Here is a 21,139-nt window from a genome sequence, read left to right on the forward strand (position 1 = left end):
ACTGTGTGTCCCTGAGGGTTGACTGGCTTTTTCCTCTTTAGCATGAATGGAAGCTCTGCTGTGCTGGGGTCCCCGTCTCTGAGGCTGGACCTATCCATATGTGTGTCTCCCCCGTGCACGAGCTTTCCTGGAGATAGGTGATCGAGGGTGAAGCAAGGCCTTCTGATAGGGATGAGAAGGGGACAGCAGCACTGGTGGTCTGGCTTGCTTAGGAGCCTGGCCATGGTCAGAAGCCTGCCTACTGGAATGGGTCTGTATCAGGATGCCATTCAGCCCCTTGCTCCCACCCCTGGCCCCAACCTGGCCAAGAGATCTGGCTCCCTTGAAGAAAGATTGGCTCAGGTACCGGAGCCACGGCCACAGGCTGGTGGATGGACATGGTAAGATTTAAGCTGCTTTGGACCACAGGGGTCCCAGCTGGACACTACCAGAGATACTGGCGGGGGTAAAGCCACTCTGAATAGCTCTTTGCCTCTCCTAGGAGCACCTTCTGCTCCATCATTGCTCAGCTAACCGAGGAGACCCAGCCGCTATTCGAGACCACGCTCAAGTCCCGGGCTGTGTCCGAGGACAGCGACGTCAGGTTCACCTGCATCGTCACAGGTAATGAGACCGTCTGGACAAGCCACACCAGGGTCATGGCACACGGGAGGGTCCAAGGGGGCTGTGGGGACAGGCATGGAGGGGGTTGGCTGTGTGGGCTGGGGTCCCTTTCTCCTCCCATTCACACCATACACACCCTGCTCTTTTTCAAAAGCCTACCTTCAGTATGGGTTCGTTACCCTCAGACATGGGACTCATGAATCTTAGCTCCAAGGAAAGAAGCTGTCCAACTGAAAGAGGTTTATTTTTAAAAAATGTTTCCTTACTTTTGAGAGAGAGAGAGAGACAGAGACAGAGAGAGACAGAGAAAGAGAGAGGCGGGGTGTGAGCAAAGGAGCCTGATGTGGAGCTCAAACTCAAGAACCACAAGATCATGACCTGAGCCAGTCAGATGCTTGACCAACTGAGCCACCTAGGTGCCCTGAGGTGGTGTTTTTTTTTTAATATTTTTATTTATTTCTAGGAGAGAGAGAGAGAGACAGCATGAGCAGGGGAGGGTCAGAGAGAGAGGGAGACACAGACTCTGAAATAGGCTCCAGGCTCTGAGCTGGCAGTCAGCACAGAGCCCGACGCGGGGCTCGAACCCACAAACTGTGAGATCATGACCTAAGCGAAAGTCAGATGCTTAACCGACTAAGCCACCCAGGCGCCCCCCTGAGGTGTTTTTTTAAATGTTTACTTATTTATTTAAAGAGAGAGTGAGAGCAGGGGAAGGGCAGAGAGAGAAAGAGAGAGAGAGAATCCCAAGCAGGCTCCATGCTGCCAGCACAGAGCCTGATGTGGGGCTCGATACCACAAACCATGAGATCATGACCTGAACAATAATCAAGAGTTGGACACTCAACCGACTGAGCCCCCAGACACCCCAAAAGAGGTTTTCGAGGCCGTCTCTCCAAAGACCCCCATTTTACAGCTGAGTGCTTTGAGGCTTGTGAATCTCAAGCCTGAGAGGCAGCAATGTATAGTGATTCTGCCTGCAGACCCTGGGGAGAGATGGCCTGGCTGGGAAGCTGGCTCTTCCCCTTTCCTCTTATGTGATACGGGAGAGGTTGCATAACCTTGCATGACCCCTCAGCGCCTCATCTGTGAAGTGGGGATGATCACAGCATGAATGTCCTAGGGTTATTGTGAGACTGAATGCATCAAGACCTGCAAAACATTTGGAATAGGACCTGGCGTACATTTAGTACCATGTAAGTGTTAGAGATTAAGACGGTGATTGTATGCATTTCCCTGAGCTCCAGTGGTGGGACTTGGCAGAAGGGAGTAGAGTGATACTCCTTGGAAGAGGAGGCTGGAGGGGTGAGAGGGCCGGAGAGCTGGCTCTGAGGCTTGCTCTCCTCCAGACCTCCCAGCAGGGTCCCCTGTTGCACCAGCCTGACCTGCTTGCGGGCCTGGAGGACTACGCCTCCCAACTGGGCAGCCATCGGCTAACGGGCCCAGGTCAAGGTTCCCTCCGGGAGCCCATCTTTTTCAGTAAATCGAGGGCATTGGTGGTTTCCAGCTGTGACCTGCCCTGATTCTGGGGGACCTGTGTGGGCCAGCCGGCTAAACAGCTTCTCTGGGATTGGGTTCTCCCGGGCAGTTCTCACCCTTACCCAGAACCCTCTGAGCTCCAGGCTGAGAACACCGTCTGTTCCAGGGGACACAGGGGTGTGCCTGTATTCGTTTGTGCAGCATACCATTTTGCAACATTCATCTGTTTCCAATGTCATTGGATTCTTACAAAACCTGGTGAAGTAAGTGCTATTATTAGTCAAATTTACGGAGAAGGAAACCAAAATAGGCTAGATGACTTGCCAAAGTCCACCAAGCTCGAGGAGAGGAGGAGATACTATTGCTCTCTAAGGCACCCGATGCTGCTTGCTTACGACTGCTATGTGACCGTGGCGCTGACAGTTTTCTGAAAAACCTGGCTCTTTCCCAAATCCTTGCTTTTACATATGCTATTTTCCCTATCTAGAAAGTCCTTAATCCTTCCTTTTAAAGGCAATTAATTTTAAGTTGATCAAATTAATACATGCACATAGTTTCAGTCTTCAAGTTATACGAAAAGGCACGTATCAAAATATAGGAGTTCTGCCCCTCCCCCCCATTTGTCTTTCCAGAAGCAACTATTTCCTCCTCTTAGCTGTTTCTTCTGGTGTTGACATTTCCACAGTGCTGAGTAGTGTGTGACCACAGCTAACTTTTGAGACTTCGGGTCTTCACGCTATCTGGTCTCCCTGTTACGGTAGATAGGGAATTGGCTCTCTTTATCTTCATTTTCTCTGTTTCTCCTCACTGATCCTCTCAACATGGTTATAACATGGTTTTTGCTTAAATGAATGCTTACTGTTTACCCTATTTCTATACAATATCATTCATAACAACATTGTAGTATACTTTATTTCTTTTGTCGTTACTCAAGTTAATACTTTCTTTAATGTCTCATTTAATTGTTTTTTTTTTTTTTTCTATGTATCATTACTTTTTCTTATCCCATCCAATAGCCTCTTACTACACTTTTCTGTAAGGTCAGCGCCATTTCTGTAAGGTCTTGTCGGCTGCTTTCCTTGGGGCCATCCCTCTTGGAGAACTCCATTCTTCTTTCTGAACTGGCAGCCTGTTAGGTCCCGTGTATGGCTGTTACCCTGGGGTTTCCCTTGGCCTTTCTCCCGGGTTTGAGTCAGTTTCCTGGATCCTCCTTTTTTCTGGGTTTATGCTCTGGCGTTACTGACCTACATCCTCCAGTGGCTTTATCAGGTGAAAAAGCCGTTCTACCCGAGGTGGCCCGGCAGCAGGAGGCGTTGTGATGGCGAGCCCTCTACCTGCCTCTCATTCGAGCCATTCTGCTCCAGGGCGATTCAGTTGTTCTGGGCGTCTGACGCAGCTGGCATGTTGGGATCTCCCTTTACCGTCATCCTCTACATTCCCTTTACCTCTTTCCTGTAATGGATTTCCCATTTTCTATATCCCATGTTTTTCTCAGTTTACATTCTTGTTTTGGTAGCTTCCTAGGCAGAGTATGTGGGAAGTAAACGTTAGAAAACTTCTGTCTGAAAATGATGTTTTCTCTTTCTATTTTACTCTTAAAATATTTTTTTACATTTTCTTTTTGAGAGGCAGAGAGAGACAGAGTACGGAGGGGGCGGGGGTAGGCAGAGAGAGAGGGAGACACAGAATCCGAAGCAGGCTTCAGGCTCTGAGCTGTCAGCACAGAGCCTGACGTGGGGCTCGACCTCACAGACCCTGAGATCTTCACCTGAGCCAAAGTCAGACGCTTAACTGACGGAGCCACCCATTTGCCCTTCTTTCTATTTTACTCTTGATGGAGAGTTTGGCTGGGTATAGAATTCTAAGTTGAAAATAATTGTCCTTCAGGATTTTGAAGACATTGCTGCATTGGCTTCTTGCTCCCAGTGTTAGTGTTCAGAGCAGGAAGACGGTTTGATTCCTCACTCTTTGCAGGAAACATTTTTTCCTCTCTGGAGGCTTGTAAGAATGTTCTGGTATTTCACAATGATGTATCTTGATATGGGTGTCTTTTCATCCTGGGGCGTGCTTGGACACTTTCAATCTGGTAACTGATGGCCTCTAGTTCTGGGAAATTTGAGAGGATTATGATGTTGGTTTCTACCTCCTGTTTTCTCTGTTCTTTCTTTCTGGAACTCTTGTTATGTAGATATCTGCTCCCCTAGACTCATTCTCTTATTTTCTTATCTTTTCTCCCCCCTTTTATTGATTTGTCTTTTTGCTCTACTTTCCAGGAGATTTCCTCACTGTTATCTTTCAACTTTTCCACTGTTTTTTTAGTGTTTATTATTTTTAAATGTTTAATTTATTTTTGAGAGAGAGTGGGAGAGAGAGAGAGGGGGAGACACAGAATCTGAAGCAGATTCTAGTCTCTGAGCTATCAGCACAGAGTCCAATGTGGGGCTTGAACTTATGAACCAGCAGATCATGACCTAAGCCAAAGTCTGATGCTCAACTGACTGAGCCACCCAGGCACCCCTTCTACTGGGTTTTTAATCTCTAAGAGCTCCTTAAAAATTTTTTTACTGCGGTATCCCATTTTTTTTTCATGAATGTCATGTCTTCTCTTAGCTCTCTGAGACTAATAATGATAGTTTTCTAGAAGTTTTCTTCTCCCTGCATAGATTGGGTTTCTTCCAGTTCGCTTTAAAAAAAAAAATAATGTAATTGTTTTGGTCCTTCATCTTCTATGTCTAGGCTTTCCTCAGACACCTAGGGATCTTTGGCTGTCAGATAGTGGTTAAGAGTGGAGGCTAAAAAGCTGGTAGTTCTGAGCAAGTAGGAGGGGCCTGAAAACTTGGGGCTTCATTGTAGGGTGATCTGGCAGCCTCTCTGGGAACTGACAAAGTTTCTTTAATTCCTTCATCGTGGACTGGCTAGAGTCCCTAGTGAACACTCTTCCCATGTGTTGTCCCAGGGGCAAAGATTTTCTGGAAGCTATGCAGATTCAGATTAGAGGGTTGGGTGGGCTCTCACCAGAAAGCATTTATTTTATGCATAAAGTTATCACATTTTTATGTTTTCCATAGAGTAGTCATGCCCTCTGCTGTGTTGACTTACCCTCAGGGTTAAGTTTTACCTTTCCAGATCCTCAGCCTCACCTTTGGTCATGGGTAGGGGGAGGAGCAGTTACTGTGGCATGGACGGAGTGAGGGGGTCCAGAGATCTGATGGTTTTCATGCAACTTATAATCTCCCTTCCTTCCCCTTCCCCCCAAGAGGGTTGGCAGCACTTACGCCCCTCAGGGATTTTCTGATGTTCAAAGGGTAGCTCTTAGGCCCCCCACTGCTACCTAAGTGTCCAGCTGTCCTGGGTCTGCAGGGTCTATTTCCGTTTGTCCATCTGCTTTCTGACCTTCGATTTGTTGTTCCTCCTCTTGCTCATCTCACCTATTCTGCCCTTCCCTGTGGTCTCACATCTTTTAATACAAAATCTCCAAAGAGTACGTATAGTGGGTTTTGGGGAGAGAGAGAAACCAGCTGGTTTGCCCACTCTGCCTTTTTACCTAGAAGCCTATTCCTTTGCCTGGAAAATTCCTTCTCATCTTTCAAAGTCCAGCCCAAATGGCTTATTCTCTAGGACATCATCTCCAGCACGTCTATGGAGAGTCTTGCTATATCTGTTTCCCTGCTCATACGTCTCTCCCTCTAAGAAGACCATGAGACCTGAGAGACTAGAGCACAAAGCTAGCAAACGGGTCTCTCTGGAGCAAGGCCGGGTGCCTATTCCTTTGAGCCGCAGCTGCCGCGGAGGCCTTGGGCCACCAGGGAGGGCGAGGCGTCAGGGACGGCTCTCCCTACTGTCCCTCTTCCATTCTGCCCTTCGTAGCCATGGACTCTGAGAGCAAAGTGGAGAAGCCAGACAGGAATCTGACTTACAGAATCATGGGGCATTTTATTAAATACCTCCAATGTCATCACAAAGCTTTGCCCTGTTTAAAGCCCAACCCAAAGTAACAAACTTTTATCCCCTTAGTTGAGACAACATCCATGTCTCATGATGACCAGTCAGGGCCATGGTCCTCTTTCTGCCTGGGTGCACCTGTTGTGCTGGGGTCTACAGCACCCCCACTTGAGGCTGTGGATTTCCAGGCCTCTAGCTATCTCTCACATCCAAAACTTAGTCCCCTAAGGTAACTAACTTCCTCCTCCCCGCGGCTTGCCCCTCCCCCCCAAAACAATCTCAGGTCACCTGAGTTTTATGTAGCAGATTAGGGAAGAGGTTGCTGTGATCGCCATAGTAAATAAGCCATTTCCAGTGAGCAAGGGGAAAATGTAGCCTGTATGGGGAAGAAAGGGGGAGGGGAAAGGGTGAAAAAATCAGAGAACGAAGGGAACAGTTAGCCCAGTCTCCCGACCTGGAAAGGTAGATGGTGGGTAGATCAATGGCTGAGACTGGCCTCCCCGTGGGAGTTGCGTGGTGATCCCCGCTTGTGTGTGTGGAGGAGTGACCACACGTGCCTGTCTTCCTCCCGCCCTGCTGGTAGCATCCCGTGAACTAGGTGGTGATGAGTCAGCCCCACCAGGGCCCTGTCAGGGGCAGGGGATGCTTTCCGGTCGCTCAGAACCTATAAGATGTGAGGGAGAGGGGTCCATGCCGGTTGTCCTGCTCACCGAGGTCTGAGGGAAGCCCTCGGGGTCCTGGAAGAGGAATGGACAGCCCTGAGGCTCTTCCCCCTCAGAGGGGGCGTATGGGGGGATCACACACCTTGACTAGGCCTTCTGGCTGCTGACCCCCAGGGCCCCTCTGGCCAGAATGCTGCTGTACTTGAAGTTGCCCATCTTTGCCTGAGCCGTCAGCACAGAACCTGACATGGGGCTCAAACTCAAGAACTGCAAGATCATGACCCGAGCCAAAGTCGGATGCTTAACCAACTGAGCCACCCAGGCACCCAACTCTTTGTGGATTTTGTGCTGGTGTGTGTGTGTGTGTGTGTGTGTGCGTGCACACACAGATATACATTGGGGCAGGAAGAGGAAGAAGCAGTGGCCACTGGACAGAGGGACTGAGCCTTAGACAGAACCAGGTTCCTGAAAATCACCTTTTCTTAGAGAAATGAGTCCAATGTAACAACTACTGGGGATAAACACTTACATGTTGGTCCCGGAATCCTCACTGGAAAGGGCACTGGTAGAAGGAAACAGAAAAGCCAGGCGCCTTGTCATATGCCAGCTTCGTGACCCTGGCTAAGTCCCTTTGCTTCCCAGAGCCTCATCTTCCTTTTGTGGGAAACAGGGACTGAAACCCCTGACCTGCCTGTTTTATAGAAAAGAGGCATTTGAATTCGGTTCTTCTGCATATCAGGCTGGATGGTTTGGGGCAGAAGCCTTAATTTCACGGACCTTGATTTCCTCCTCTTTTATACCTGGGATTAAGAGCAGTCCATTCCTTGTGGGATCCGTGTGAGGATTCGATGAGATGACGCCTGAAAAATGTTCAGCTCAGAATCTGGCACAGAGCAAATCCTCAGTAAATGTTTGGCGGTTGTTTGCACGGGACCGTTAGGAGGGCCAGACGAAACTACGTTTGAAAGCTCTTTGGAAACTCCACATTGACATTCGTCATGATTTGTCTCTTCAGTTGGAGCTTCTCAAACCGGGGATAGTTGGGAAGAGGTTGCAATCCTCTGGGCTGGTGTCCCAGACTCAGATCCGCCGGCAGAGGTCTCAGGGGCTTCCCTGGCCAGAGCTGCACGCGCGTGCATGCCTGCCCGTGGGCACACGCACATGGGTGTGCATGCGTGTGCTGCTCGGAGGGAAGGACCTTTCCTGCTTGTGTGTGTTTCAGAACACAGTTCGTATCGTCCGGGCGACAAGGAGAGGTTTTCCGTCCAAACCCATCGTTGCCACGGAGCCCTAAGCTGTCGGGTTGGCCGCCGTGTTGTGAAGAGGCACCCGGGGATGGCATGGGGGCTGAGGTCCCCGCCTTCGGGCTGCGACGCCCATTCAATCTCTCCTTCCTTGCCCCAGCTTGACTGCACTCAGATGCCCTGGAGACAGAGGCCCTACTGGGCAGATCATAGGACAGGGAGGCTCTGAGCTGGGCCCTTGTCGGGATGAGATCATCGCACAGGATGGTGAGGACACCTGTGCTGGCCCCGGCCCCACGCGGTGATGTAACCAGGGCTTTAGCTCACAGTGGAAACATGGGGCTCGCTTTACAGTCAGGGCTGCCCGGAGTTTGTTCCTGGCCGACCCCGCTGCCGCCTCGCCTCCCTTGCTCCCTGTTCCTGTACGTTCCCCAGCATGCCCTCTGCCCTCCACCCCCACACTGTACGGTTCCTACGTCAGGCATCCCTCCCCATCTGTCCCTTGCGTGTTTGCTTGCTCGTGTCCTCACTCACTCCTTGACTCACTCATCCAACAGGGTTTTATTAAGTAACTACTATGTGCCACGCACGATCTTAGGTGGTGGTGATATAGCAGTAAAGAGAGGATTTCTGCCCTCATGGGACATGGGTCTAGGAGAAGGGACAGGCACGGAAAGAGGAGGAGCACTCTGTGAGAGTGAGGAAAAGGTTTCAGGAAGTGGGGTCGATGTTGGCAGATTGAGTAGACGAGGCTCAAGGATTGTGAGTTGGGGGCGTCTGGGGGGCTCAGTCGGTTCAGCGTAGGACTTAGGCTCAGGTCGCGATCTCACGGGTCATGGGTTTGAGCCCCGTGTTGGGCTCTGTGTTGACAGCTCAAAGCCTGGAGCTGCTTCGGATTCTGTGTCTCTCTCTCTTTGTCCCTCCCCCACTCGCACTGTCTCTCAAAAATAAATAAACATTAAAAAAAAAAAAAGAATTGCCAATAGATTTGGCCAATGTGAGTCGTGAGCCACCTGGACAAGAACAACTCTGCTGCTGCGGAGAGCACAGAAGCCCGACTGGATGGGGAGGGAGTGGAGAGAGTACAGACAGCACTTCCGAAGCACTTTGTTGGGACACTCCTACAATATATTCACTGCCGGGAGTCACAGAACCATGAGAGACTCTTGAATGCCGAGAACAAACTGAGGGCTGATGGGAGTGGGGGGAGGGGGGGTGACGGGCATGGAGGAGGGTACTTGTGGGGATGAGCACTGGGTGTTATATGGAAACCAACTTGACAATAAACTGTAAAAAAAAAAAATATATATAAATAAAATAAAATAAAAAAAATAGAGGGGAACGGGTTCTATGACACGTGGGGAGCAAGAACGTTGTTGGAGAGGTGTCCTTGTTGAGGCAGGAGGAGATGGGATCTGGTGTGGTCGGCTCCGGGGAGGCGTGCGGGCCGTTTATCTGGAGACAGCAGGGGAGCCGGGGTAGGTGTCCCCAGCCGACCTTTTCTACTGTTCGGTGGGTTCCCTGAGAGCAGAGACCTTGGTGGTCAAGTTCTATATTTTTATACTCCTCTCTCGGCAATCAGCATGCACCTAATATATATACATTGGAGGGCATCTGTGCTAGGGCTCTTTGAATTCTAATAAATAGTGCAAATCATTTAAGAAATGATTCAGGCTTAAGAAATGAAGCAGGCAGGGTGCCTGGGTGGCTCTGTTAGTTCAGCGTCTGACTTCAGCTCAGGTCATGATCTCTTGGTTTGTGGGTTCAAGCCCTGTGTCGGGCTCTGTGCCGACAGCTTGGAGCCTGGAGTTTGTTTCAGATTCTGTGTCTCCCTCTCTCTCCCTCTCTGCCCCTCCCCCACACGTGCTCTGTCTCTCTCTCAAAACGAAACATTAAAAGAAAAAAGAAATGAAGCAGAGTTCATGGGAAGGCCAGACGGGCTTCTTGTGGGACTAGCAAGGAGTGTAGCTGTGTCCAGGCAAGGAACGGACTCCGTATTTGGAAGCATGATGAAACTCTTGTCTTTCTCCGATCTCTTATTCTGTCCTGAATACCACCTTCGTATCTCCGTCTTGCTCTAGGCGAGTCCATGTGGAGACCAGGGCTGCCCTCTCCTTTGAAGTTATAGTTCCAGACCCAAGGGTAGATTGTCTCTAGGTCCTGATCCCTAAAACCTAGGTCAAATAACTGGAGTGGATTAACTGATTGGTGTCCACCACCGGACCCATCCGCCATGGGGGGACAGACACAGGGACGTGTGCCTCTGACAGTTGGAAGCTCTCCTTGTGGGTAGGCCTGGAAGTCTCCCTGAGACAAGGGCTGGGAAGGGTCAGTCAGCCTCCCGGCAGTGGGAGTGGGTGGGGAGCTGGGGATGGATGGATGGGGTTTTTAGGCGTGTCATTAAATAACACCAGCAGCTCAGCAATCTGGGCAGGAAGTAGGAGGGCTCTTGGTGTTGGGGTCCTGGAGGGGGCATCTCTGAGGACAGAGCTGTGACCACGGCTGAGGATGTAGAACAGGACACTGAAGGAAGGAGGCTTATTACTATCAGTCAAGGCTTTCTGGAAACTTCTTGCTTCCCTTCTTACCAAGAAGCTAGGATGTTTCTCCTCCGTATTTGCCTCCAGCTGCCGAAGGGGGCACAGTTTTCAGCCTGGACATGGCCTGGGTTCTACAAATGAGCTGAGCCACATGATAGCCCTTCTCTGCCGGCCGGTGGGGCCTGGCCGGGGGCCGCCCGGGTGCTTCGGGTGGCCTGGGGAAGGCGTGTCGTCCCGTTCTCTCTCCTCCTGCGGCTTTGGAACTGGTCTCCCTGCAGCCCAGTCTCCTGCTTCCTTCGTAGGGTACCCAGAGCCAGAGGTGACCTGGTACAAGGATGACGTGCAGCTGGACCGCTACTGTGGCTTGCCGAAATATGAGATCATGCATCAAGGCAACTGGNGAACCGTGTCTGGCAGCCGGCTCCTGGGATCGCCTCCGGCTGCGCGGGGAGCGTTTCTGACAGCCTGAGGGTGGAGCACACCCAGAGGAGGTCCTGACCCGTGGAAACATTTTCCATGAGGTCAGCTGCCAAAAATAGCTCCCGTGTCATCCCTCCTTCACAAGGGGGCCATGTGGGTCACCTGCTCCTGAACGGAGCTCTCCTGGGCCGCAAGGCCAATCCCCGCCCAGAACAGCATGACCCGGACCCGCCCCCTCCCTGTCGCCAGCCTCAGTTTCCCCACCTGTACTGCGGGGTATTGGATGACTGGGGCTGTGTGTGGCACCCGGGGCAGGACCCGTAGGGGGCAGGGCTGGCTGGGGGCGGGGGGCCGCGGGGTTGGCATCTCCCGCTCCTACGTTCAGGTGCCAGGAGGAGGATGCGGCCATCTACCAGGCGTCCGCCCGGAACACCAAGGGCATCGTGTCCTGCTCGGGGGTCCTGGAGGTCGGCACCATGACCGAGTACAAGATACACCAGCGCTGGTTCGCCAAACTGAAGCGCAAGGCGGCGGCCAAGATGCGCGAGATCGAGCAGAGCTGGNNNNGCCAGGCGAGGCTGGGGGGGAGGGGGGGCCCGCCGCCCCTGGCCAGCCCGCGACCTCAGCCCCGCAGCCAAACAGGCCTCTCTACAGGAGGCGGTTTGCCCCCGCGAAGCCCCGAGGGGAGCCTGCGGCCGGCGGCGGGCCGGAGCCCTCCCCGGGCCAGGCTCCAGAACCCTCAGGCAAGCCATCGGCTCAGGCCTCTGCCCAAGTGCCCACGCCCCCGGCCCGGCGGAGACACGGCACCCGCGACGGCCCCCTGCAGGGGCGAGGAGGCCACAGGACTCCAGGAGAGGTAGGTGTGGGTGCTGGGTGCCCAGAGGCTGCTCTGGGAAGCTGACCTCATGGAAACTCTTGCTGCAGCAGCTCGGCAGCCAGTGAGCAGTGGGCTATTTATAGAAGGGGTGAGGTGGTGAGGGAGTGCCAGCCAGGAGCAGAGGCCACAGGCCTGGCCCTCGCCCCTGCCAACCTCCAGATGCCAGGCCTCGGGGCGACACAGCCCGACTGTGACCCTCTCCTGGGACAGCAGGGGGACCCGTGCCCCAGAGGGAGGTAGAGAATGATGTTCTCTGGGGGAGGAAAGAGCCTGTGTAGAGTTTTCTGTGGGCTCTATTGAGGCAGCAGTGTTTTGTGGGGAGACTGAGGAATAGGGGGTGCTGCAGTGTGGGGTGGGTCTCCGCCTGGACGCCTATCAGAAGATTTTTAAAAAGTATCCACGATTAGTGGGTTCGAGCCCTGCAAAGGGCTTTGTGCTGGCAGCTCAGAGCCTGCTTGGGATTCTCTCTCTCTCTCTCTCTCTCTCTCTCTCTGCTCCTTCTCTACTTGTGCTGCCTCTGTCTCTCTCAAAAATAAATAAACTTAAAGAAAAAAAACGTTAAAAAGTATACATATCGGGGCACCTGGGTGGAACAGTCAGTTAAGCGTCTGATTTCAGCTCAGGTCATGATCTCATGTGAGTTCGAGCCCCGCGTTGAGCTCTGTGCTGACAGTGCAGAGCCTGCTTGGGAGTCTCTCCCTCTCTCTGCCCCTCTTCTGCTTGCTCTCTCTCAAAATAAGTGAATAACCTGTATATGTATATGTATATATAACAACTGTCTAGGAAATTCTGGTTTAATCTGGATTTTTATCTAAGATTTTGGAGTCAGGTCTACCTATGTGTAAAGCTGACTGTGCTTAACATTTTGTGATTTGGGTACGTGGTAAAATCAGAATAAAAATACTACCTGCTTCGCCAGGCTCCTGAGGACCTGTGCTCAGCACAGGGCCGGGTGCATATTAAGAACTAAATAAATGGCAGGAGAGACAAGCTAGTTACTACAGGGGATGTAGGCGCTGACTCTGTTATGTGGGAACAGGGGTGCCATCATTTTTGGGGGTCAGGAGCCAACAGAGAGAAGGTGATGTTTTGTGTGGAGGTAGGGATAGGGTATCCACTCTTTAAAGAGAGAGGCAGGTGGGCGACAGCATTAAGGGGTTTGGGGACAGGGGAAGGACAGGAGTGAGAGGCACGACAGAGGAGACTGTCCCATTTGGTCAGTGCTAATCCTGTTTGTGGGGGCAGAGGGAAGGCGGTATTTCACAGGAGTTTCGGCAGGCGGTTTTATGGTGGACGGTATTCCTCATGAGTGGCAGAAAGGAAGAGCGTTTCAAAAGTCAGGGCAGATGGCGGAAGGGACAAGCCACCTGCCCCCAGACCTCATGGAGGGCACAGGGATGGGGTGCTTCACGGACAACAGGGCGGGGGGCTGCCTCTCCCATGGAGGGAACTTCCATCGGGGAAGGAGGGAGAGACCAGTGTTTTGGTTTTGCTTTTTAGCTATTTATTTATTTTGAGAGAGAGAGAATGCACAGAAGGGGCAGAGAGAGAGAGGGAGAGAGAGAAGCTCAAGCAGGCTCCGCGCTGTCAGCACACAGCCTGACGCAGGCTCGACCCCACGAAGTGTGAGATCATGACCTGAGCTGAAATCGAGAGTCAGATGCCCAGCCGACTGAGCCACGCGGGCGCCCCAGGGAGAGATCAGTTTTAAGGGCGACTGGGGAACGGGTTTTCCTGCAGTGGTGCTGAGTCAGCCTGTGGGGACAGTAGTTCAGAGGGCTTGGGAGTGGGGCGAACCTCAAACCAGACTCTCGAGTCTGTTCATGACTCACCCCTCCCGCCGGGTCTCTGGAGATGTTGGCAGCTGGTGTGGTGAGTTCCTAGTGGCCCCGACGGGGCCACTCTGTGTGCCTGACGGCCCACAGGCTGGACAGCAGAGACTTGCTGCAGGGATGGCCCTCATGGGCCCCTAGGGAGCTCATTCGGGCAGTGACCAGGCCCACAGCCAAGTCTGAGTGAAGGCGGCCTCCCCGCCCACAGTGGGGGGGCCGCCACAGCCAGGCCAGCTGCACCTCCTGGCAGGGCCTCCTGGCCTCACAGGAGGGACAGGCACACCGGTCCCGCTGTTCCTCCAAACGCTTGTGTGGCTTTCATCCTTCTAGGCTTTAAAAAATTGTGAAATAGATCACACATGTGAGAAACACATTTAATGTCTTTGCTGCAGCTGCTGCTTTTTAGTGGCTGGATTTGATTGCTTTTTCATATTCTTTTTTTTTATGTTTATTTATTTTTGAGAGAGAGAGAGGCACAGAGCATGAGTAGGGGAGGGAGAGCGGGAGAGGGAGACACAGAATCCGAAGCAGGCTCCAGGCTCTGAGCTGTCAGCACAGAGCCCGACGCGGGGCTCAAACCCACCAACCGTGAGATCATGACCTGAGCTGAAGTCGGACGCTTAACCCACTGAGACACCCAGGCGCCCCGTGTTTTTTCATATTCTTATTCTACTAAGTCTTAAAAAATATCTTATTTTTCTGATTATGAAAGAACTCCACGATCATGGTGAAAAATATGGGGGGAAGGAAACCCTATAAGTACCATGGAGAAAGGAACAATTCACCTAGAAGGAACAATACCACCCAGAAGCATCTTGCTGTTTCTCTGATTCAGTTTTATATCATGTTTTCTTCACTTCTCCATATTTCATGAGCATCTTCTCATGGTTTCTAAAAACTATCCGGAAGACTTTAATGGTTGCATAAAGTGCCACAGTATGCATATTTTAACCATTTCTTTCATGGGTTATGGATTCCTTGCCTATTCTAAAGTTTGTTAAGTATTCGTCTACATTTTAAATAATTTTTTTTTGTTTTTTGAGTGTCTTCATTTGACTTTTAAATTAATCTGGAATTGATTGGAGTATATAATATAGCATCAGTTTCCAGCTCAATTTTTGGTTAGCAAGTAGGGTAATTTCCCCCCGTATCATTTATGGAATATTTAATTCTTAGCTATTAGTTTATGATCCTTTCTTTCTTTATGTACTAATTTTTATACACATTAAAGCCTATTTTAGTTCCTGTATATATACTTATCCTAATCCGTTAATCTGTTTGTTGATTCCTACAGCAGAATGACCTTGTTTGAATGATTGTAACTTTAATTTCTGGCAAAGCAATCCTCATAGACTTCTTTTAAAAATTGTCTTAGCTGTTCTCTCTTGTTTATTCCTCTAGGAAAACTATAGAATCATTGTTTGAAATTCTTTAAATTCCCACATACCAGTTTTTTAACCTTGTACCTCTATATTTACCATTTAAAAAAAAATCACATTTTAAAAAAGCAGTAAGCTGTTTTTAACAAGGTCAGAAGCCTATTAAATCTTTTCATGGAAAACTGAAGTTCAATTTGCATTTGGAATGATCTTTAAGTAAAACTTGCTAGGTATATATTTTAATCAGCATTATTGAGATACATATATACTATATGTAGTGTATATATATATATAGTATTTGTATACATACATAGTATATATATACACTATAATATGCACCTATTTCAAATGTACAATTTAATATACACAATTTAGACTTATGCAAGCATTACCACAATCCCATTTTTGAACATTTCCATCACCCTAAAAAGATCCCTGTTCCTTTTTGCAGCTTATCTGTGTTCCTAGCCCCAGACTCAGTCAAACACTAACATTCTTTCTGTCTCTGTATCATTGGTATTCTCATTGGGATAATTGTCAGTATAAGAATTAATCTGGAAAAATCCATATCTTAATATTTAGCTTTCTCATCTGACAGTGTGGCATTCATTTCCATTATCCAAGCCTTCTTTCACACCTCTTTTTAAGTTGTGATGCTGTCCTTCCTATGGGCTCAGCGTGTCTCTTGTTAGGGTCAGTACTTGAAGGATCTTGACTCTGGGCTGTGATGCCCCTGGTCTCCTTCTTTGTCTTGATTTCCCTTCCTGGAAATAAGACACATCTCTGGTACTTTAAGTGAGGCTTCCCTATTGGATATGGATGAGGAGCAGATGCTGGGACTAAACCTCTTGGGTTGTTAAGAATGTCTAGACACCACCCTCCCCTGCCCTTGAGCCCAGTAATGCTCTGTAGACAGCTCTTTCCCCAGGCAGAAACAATCTCTCCTGAAGGTACTTAGTGACTGGGGACTGGCCTCCAATGCCCTCAAAGGCTGCTTTTTAGTGCCCTAAGCTGAGATTTTCCCTAAGACTGGCTTAGATCTCCGGAGCTGAGGTACAGGAGTGTGGGGACATGGTGGAATGCCCCATCTGCCCAGATCCTTGGAGGGGACAGTGTAGACATGGGAGAGCTCTGCTGAATGCCTTGAGACCTCAGTGTCTCTTCGTGAGAAACCCTGTATGTCTTGGGGATGATCATACAGAGATTTGGAAACTCCCCTCCCATAATAAGGCATCTTTGGTGTTCAGAGAATACATGAATACAAGTATTTTCTGAGAGGGGGGCTTTAGGAGGGACTTGGCTCTTGCCTCAATGGATTATCTAGTGAGTTGAGGGCATTAGACTTACACTAAGCCGCAAGTACGAAGAGGGTGTGGTGAATGGATACTGCAGTAGGTTTCCAGGTAAGGAGGGTGGGGTAGTCCAAGGTCACAGGGAAGGCATCTGGGAAGTGGCCAGACTGGCTGGCAGCATGTGTGGGGTTCATTACTGGAAATACCATAGTAGAAAAACATCAAATAGATTTTTTTTTTTATCTAGAAGAATGTCCATAATATCCCCAGGTTGAAAGAGATCAGATAGGTGGGAGAGAAGAAGGAAGACATTCTGGGAAGCGCAGGGAGCATGAAGCACGGTAAGATGGTGACCCAGACCAGGAATGCAAAGCTGCGTGTCCTAGTCTTAATGCACAGGTGCTTTTAAAGTGTCTCAGCACTTTTTCTTCTCTTCTGTGTCTTATATTCTGCTTTGGTTTGTTTAGCATGAACTGTAACATCATCTAGGCTTGGGGGTGAGACAGAAAGGAGGGAATGCTAATATTTATTGAATATCAGCTTCCAGTAGTGCTGGGTTGGATAGTTCAGACCCATGTCCCTACAGAGGACAGCAAGTAAAGGACGAAGTGAAGGGTTAGTGGCCCAGGATATGGGAGAAAATGGAAATCCAGAAAATGGTGAACCCGGTGTTTGGCATAGCTTTTATCCTGCAGCTGTTTGCTACTCCAGGAGAGGTGAATGAGAGACTCAGCAGTGTTTTAGACAGCCTCATGGGACCAGGGACACAAAGGTTGACATCTGTGGTCTCAAGAGTGGAAGCCCTGGTCAACCCCCTGGTCTTTGGGTTGGGATCTTGAAGGAATAGTAAGCCAGAAGTAAATTACCCACCCAGGGATTGAGGCTTAACTCTAAGTTACTCAGATGACTAAGACGTATCTCAATCCCCGAAGTTAGGTTAAGGTCCCTCCAAGCACCTGGAAGAAGCAAAAATCATCTGGAGGATGAGAGTATCTCTTTAAGACTCAAATTATTTGTTTAAGTTTATTTATTTATTTTGAGAGAGAGCCAGCACAAGCAGGGGAGGGGCAGAGAGAGAGGGAGAGAGAGTCCCAAGCAGGCTCCGTGCCATCAGTGTGCAGCCTGACGCGGGGCTCAATCCCGTGAGCCGTGAGATCATGCCCTGAGCCAAAATCAGGAGTCAAATGCTTAAGTGGCTGAGCCTCTAATCATTTTTAAAAAGCACTTCAAATATCATTTTTGGCTTCCAAATGAAGATAAGCAGGCACATCAAGAGAGGAAAACATGGAAAAGAAGTAGCAAAAACAGCAGACAATATAAATATGTTCACAGGGGGCTCAAACTTTTCCAACATCTGGAATTATGAGACATGGACTATAAATCTAAAGCTCTATTTCCCATATTCAAAGAAAGTAAAAAAAAAAACCAACCAAGATTGAAAATTTCAGAGAACTAGAAGCTATAAAAAGTGGCATAGACTTAAAAACCAACCAACTAGAAATCCAGAGCTGAAAAGTACAAGAACTAGCACAAAGCTAGTTGTTAAGGGTGTAGCATTTCCAGTTCTGAATGAGATGAAGCAAACACACTTACCTTGTATCTCCCATTGAATACAGCTCACAACTTGGACAAAGTGCTTGGTGTAACGATTTGATGACTTTGATAAGCAAATAGAGCAGGCAGATCAGGGAAGAAGACTAGAATTCCAAGTACCCCAGAACCAGCAGTGTTTACCTGTTTTGTTTGTTTATTTGTTTGTTTCTTAAATTGAGTATTCTCTGGCCTGGTCTTCATGCAGTCAGCAACTCAGAAGTAAGCATTAGCTTTACTTTAGGAGAAGCCCTCTACTGTAGGTCAGGCTTGAGGAATAGGAAAGGAATCTCCTGGTAGTGACAGTAATGACAGAAGAAGCCATAGGTGTCGAATTTTGAGGGAGGGGAATCTTTCCTTCATTCAGAGAATCTGTGGTCCCCAAGAGGGAAGGGATGAATCTCTGTTGCTTCCTCTCTCTGTCTCTGTCTCTCTGTCTCTCTGTCTGTCTCTCTGTCTCTTCGGTCTCTTTCTTGGCCTAGGACACAGGTTCATTTTTGCAAGTATGTGACATTGAGGGGAAAATGAAACCCCAGCTGTCTGGCCAGAGGACTGAAAAAGGGGGCCCTATAGACCCAGAAAGTACAGGGGAGATCATGGAGAAGGAACATTTGGGAAAGTGACTTCTTAAGCTGCTTATAACTTCCTGGGCTTATTCTCAAGCTATTCATGCATGCATGGATCTAGTTCTGAACAGTGTATCACAAACTTTGAGAATGGAACTAAAAAACCATCATCCAAGTCCCAGACTGGCCACCGGGTGGCATACACACCAGATAGAGCTGAATAGCACTTCAAAGGCTTTGAAAAATGGAGCTGACATCGACACTAGAACTTCAAAAGGCTGAATGGAACTTGCAGCCTGAACACAACCAAGTAGATTGATCGTCTGATAAGACACATTATTAACATTATCCATAGGGTTTGTATAAGAACCAGGGTCTCATGATATTCAAAATGTCTATGATACAATGAAAATTACTTGGCCTGTGAAAAGCCAGGAAATCTCACCTTGCCTGGGAAAAGACAGTTCTAGAATGCCAAAGTCAAGATGGCAGATAGGTTGGAATTATCTGACTTAAAATCAGCTACTATAAAAATGTGACAAAATGTAAGGGTAAACACTCTGGAAATAAATGGAAACATAGAAAGTCTCTGCAAAGGAATATGAGATACAAAGAACCAAATTTTGATTTCAGAACTGAAAAATGCAATAACTGAAATGAAAACACTTCTTGGCTGGTCATAATAGCAGAATGAAGATGACAGGAAAAGATCAGTGAACTTGAAGATAGATCAATAGAAATTATTTAATGTGAATAATGGGGGGGTTGGAAAAAGGAAAAAGAAATAGATAGAGCTTCAGGGACCTGTGGTGTAATATCGAAACATCTAACATTTATGTCATTGGAAACCAGTAGGAGAGGGGCGCCTGGGTGGCTCAGTCGGTTGAGCGTCTGGCTTTGGCTCAGGTCATGATCTCAATGTTCATGGGTTCGAGCCCCGAACTTCTAGCAAGACTCACAAAGAAAAAGATGAGAGAAGACACAAATGACCAGCGTTAAGAATGAAAGAAAGGTTTGACTGTGTTGATCATTTAGCCATATATAGGTGTATCAAAACATCAGGTTGTACACCTTAAATGATACCATTTTTGTCAATTTATACCTCAATAAAGATTTTTTTTTAAAGAATGAAAGGTCTGGGCGCCTGGGTGACTCAGTCGGTTGAGCATCCAACTCTTGATTTCGGCTCAGGTCATGATCCCAGGGATGTGGGATTGAGCCCTGTGTCATGCTCCATACTGAGCTTGGAGCCTGCTTGAGATTCTCTCTTTCTTTCCCTCTGCACCTCTCCTGGGCTTGTCTGCATGCACTCTCTCTAAAAAAATAAAAAATTAAAAAATGTAAGAAAAAGAATGACAGGTGTTATCACTAGAGGCCCTGCAGCCATTAAAAAGATACTAAAGGGCTAACCTGAAAAACAGCACAGAGTTCAAAAACTTAGATGAAATAGACCCATTTCTTTACAAGCCACAAACTACCAAAACTCGTGCAATCAATGAGACAACTTGAATAACCCTACAACTGTCACAGAAATTAAATTTGTAGTTAAAGATCTTCCAAAAAAGAAATCTTCGGGGCCAGATAGTTTCACTGGCAATTCTAGCAAACATTTAAAGATGTTGAAGCCTCAGTATCAGCTCTGGGCCTGGGTTTCAGGAGAAGGGGAATCCAGGTCTGAGGCACTGCCCGCATGGGTCCTGTTAAGCTCCTGGGTTTACCGCCCCCAAGCCCTTGGCTTCCCCAAACCAGTGCCAGGGCCATGCCCCTCCTTGAGGGTTAGAAGCTATGGAACTTTTTAGTCAGTAGTTGATTACTGGATCCTCCTATGTGCTGAAGCCTGTGCAGGATGCAAAGGTGAATCAGACTGAGCCCTTAATCTCTGAGAATTTATGAGGAAGACAGTAAGGATGGAAAATTAAACCTACGGATGTGCTTTGCAATGAAAAAGCTCACACAGGACCAGCTGGGTTCGCCCCTGCTCACACAGTGGTTAATTTAAAGGAATACATGACAGTCCTTCTCATATCTCTACACAGTTTCAAATGTAGACAGACAGAGACACACACACACACACACACACACACACACACACACACAAGTGTTCAGAGAGGTCAGCCTTTGCAGAAGTGTCCAGAAAGTATCCAACTGATCATTCATCATATAGTTACTGAGCACCACCTCTAGCCTGGAGCCTGTGCTGGGTCCACCTCTTCGGAGGGGAAGAGTTTACACATTAACAGGTGACACATGTATGAAACAAATAACTATGACACAGAGTGAGGGTATACTAGTAAACTGAGTACATTTGCCATGGGTGCTTAGGGTAGGAAGCTACTAATTTTTGGGGGGATGGGGTGGGGTGGAGGAGGGAATTCAGGAGTCTTCAAAGAAGAGAAGAAACTTGAGTGCAGTCTTCGAGGATGAGAAAAAGTCCTTCAGGTGACTGAGGAGAAGCTGAGACTGTCCCCTAGAGAGAAAATACACAAAGTAGGTACAAAACCAGCTTGTAGTCAGTACAGTAACTTAGTGGTGTTGGGCAGAGGGACCCGAGATCAACCTGGAGAGAGAGATGGGCTCCTTGCTGAAGGATGGGCATCATGGGTCACATGAGGTTTTCTTTACTTATTTTGGCTTTAAGTTGAAAATTGTTGAATATGTGTCATGTGCACCTGGAATAAAAATTTTAAAGTAGAAAAGGTATTTGGAAAATATGATC

General features: G+C 48.6%; 1 protein-coding gene across 1 annotated transcript in view; it reads left to right on the forward strand.

The window, feature by feature from the left end:
• Nucleotides 1-21,139, forward strand: part of ALPK3 (alpha kinase 3) — a 51,392-nt gene that overhangs the window by 12,102 nt on the left and 18,151 nt on the right. The window contains 4 exon segments of the mRNA XM_077774291.1: nucleotides 482-603; nucleotides 10,770-10,887; nucleotides 11,273-11,455; nucleotides 11,458-11,743. Of these exon segments, the coding sequence (XP_077630417.1) occupies nucleotides 482-603; nucleotides 10,770-10,887; nucleotides 11,273-11,455; nucleotides 11,458-11,743 (709 nt within the window).

The sequence above is a fragment of the Crocuta crocuta genome, unplaced genomic scaffold (genome assembly GCF_008692635.1).
Source record: "Crocuta crocuta isolate KB4526 unplaced genomic scaffold, BGI_CrCroc_1.0 scaffold7, whole genome shotgun sequence".
Lineage (NCBI taxonomy): Eukaryota > Metazoa > Chordata > Mammalia > Carnivora > Hyaenidae > Crocuta > Crocuta crocuta.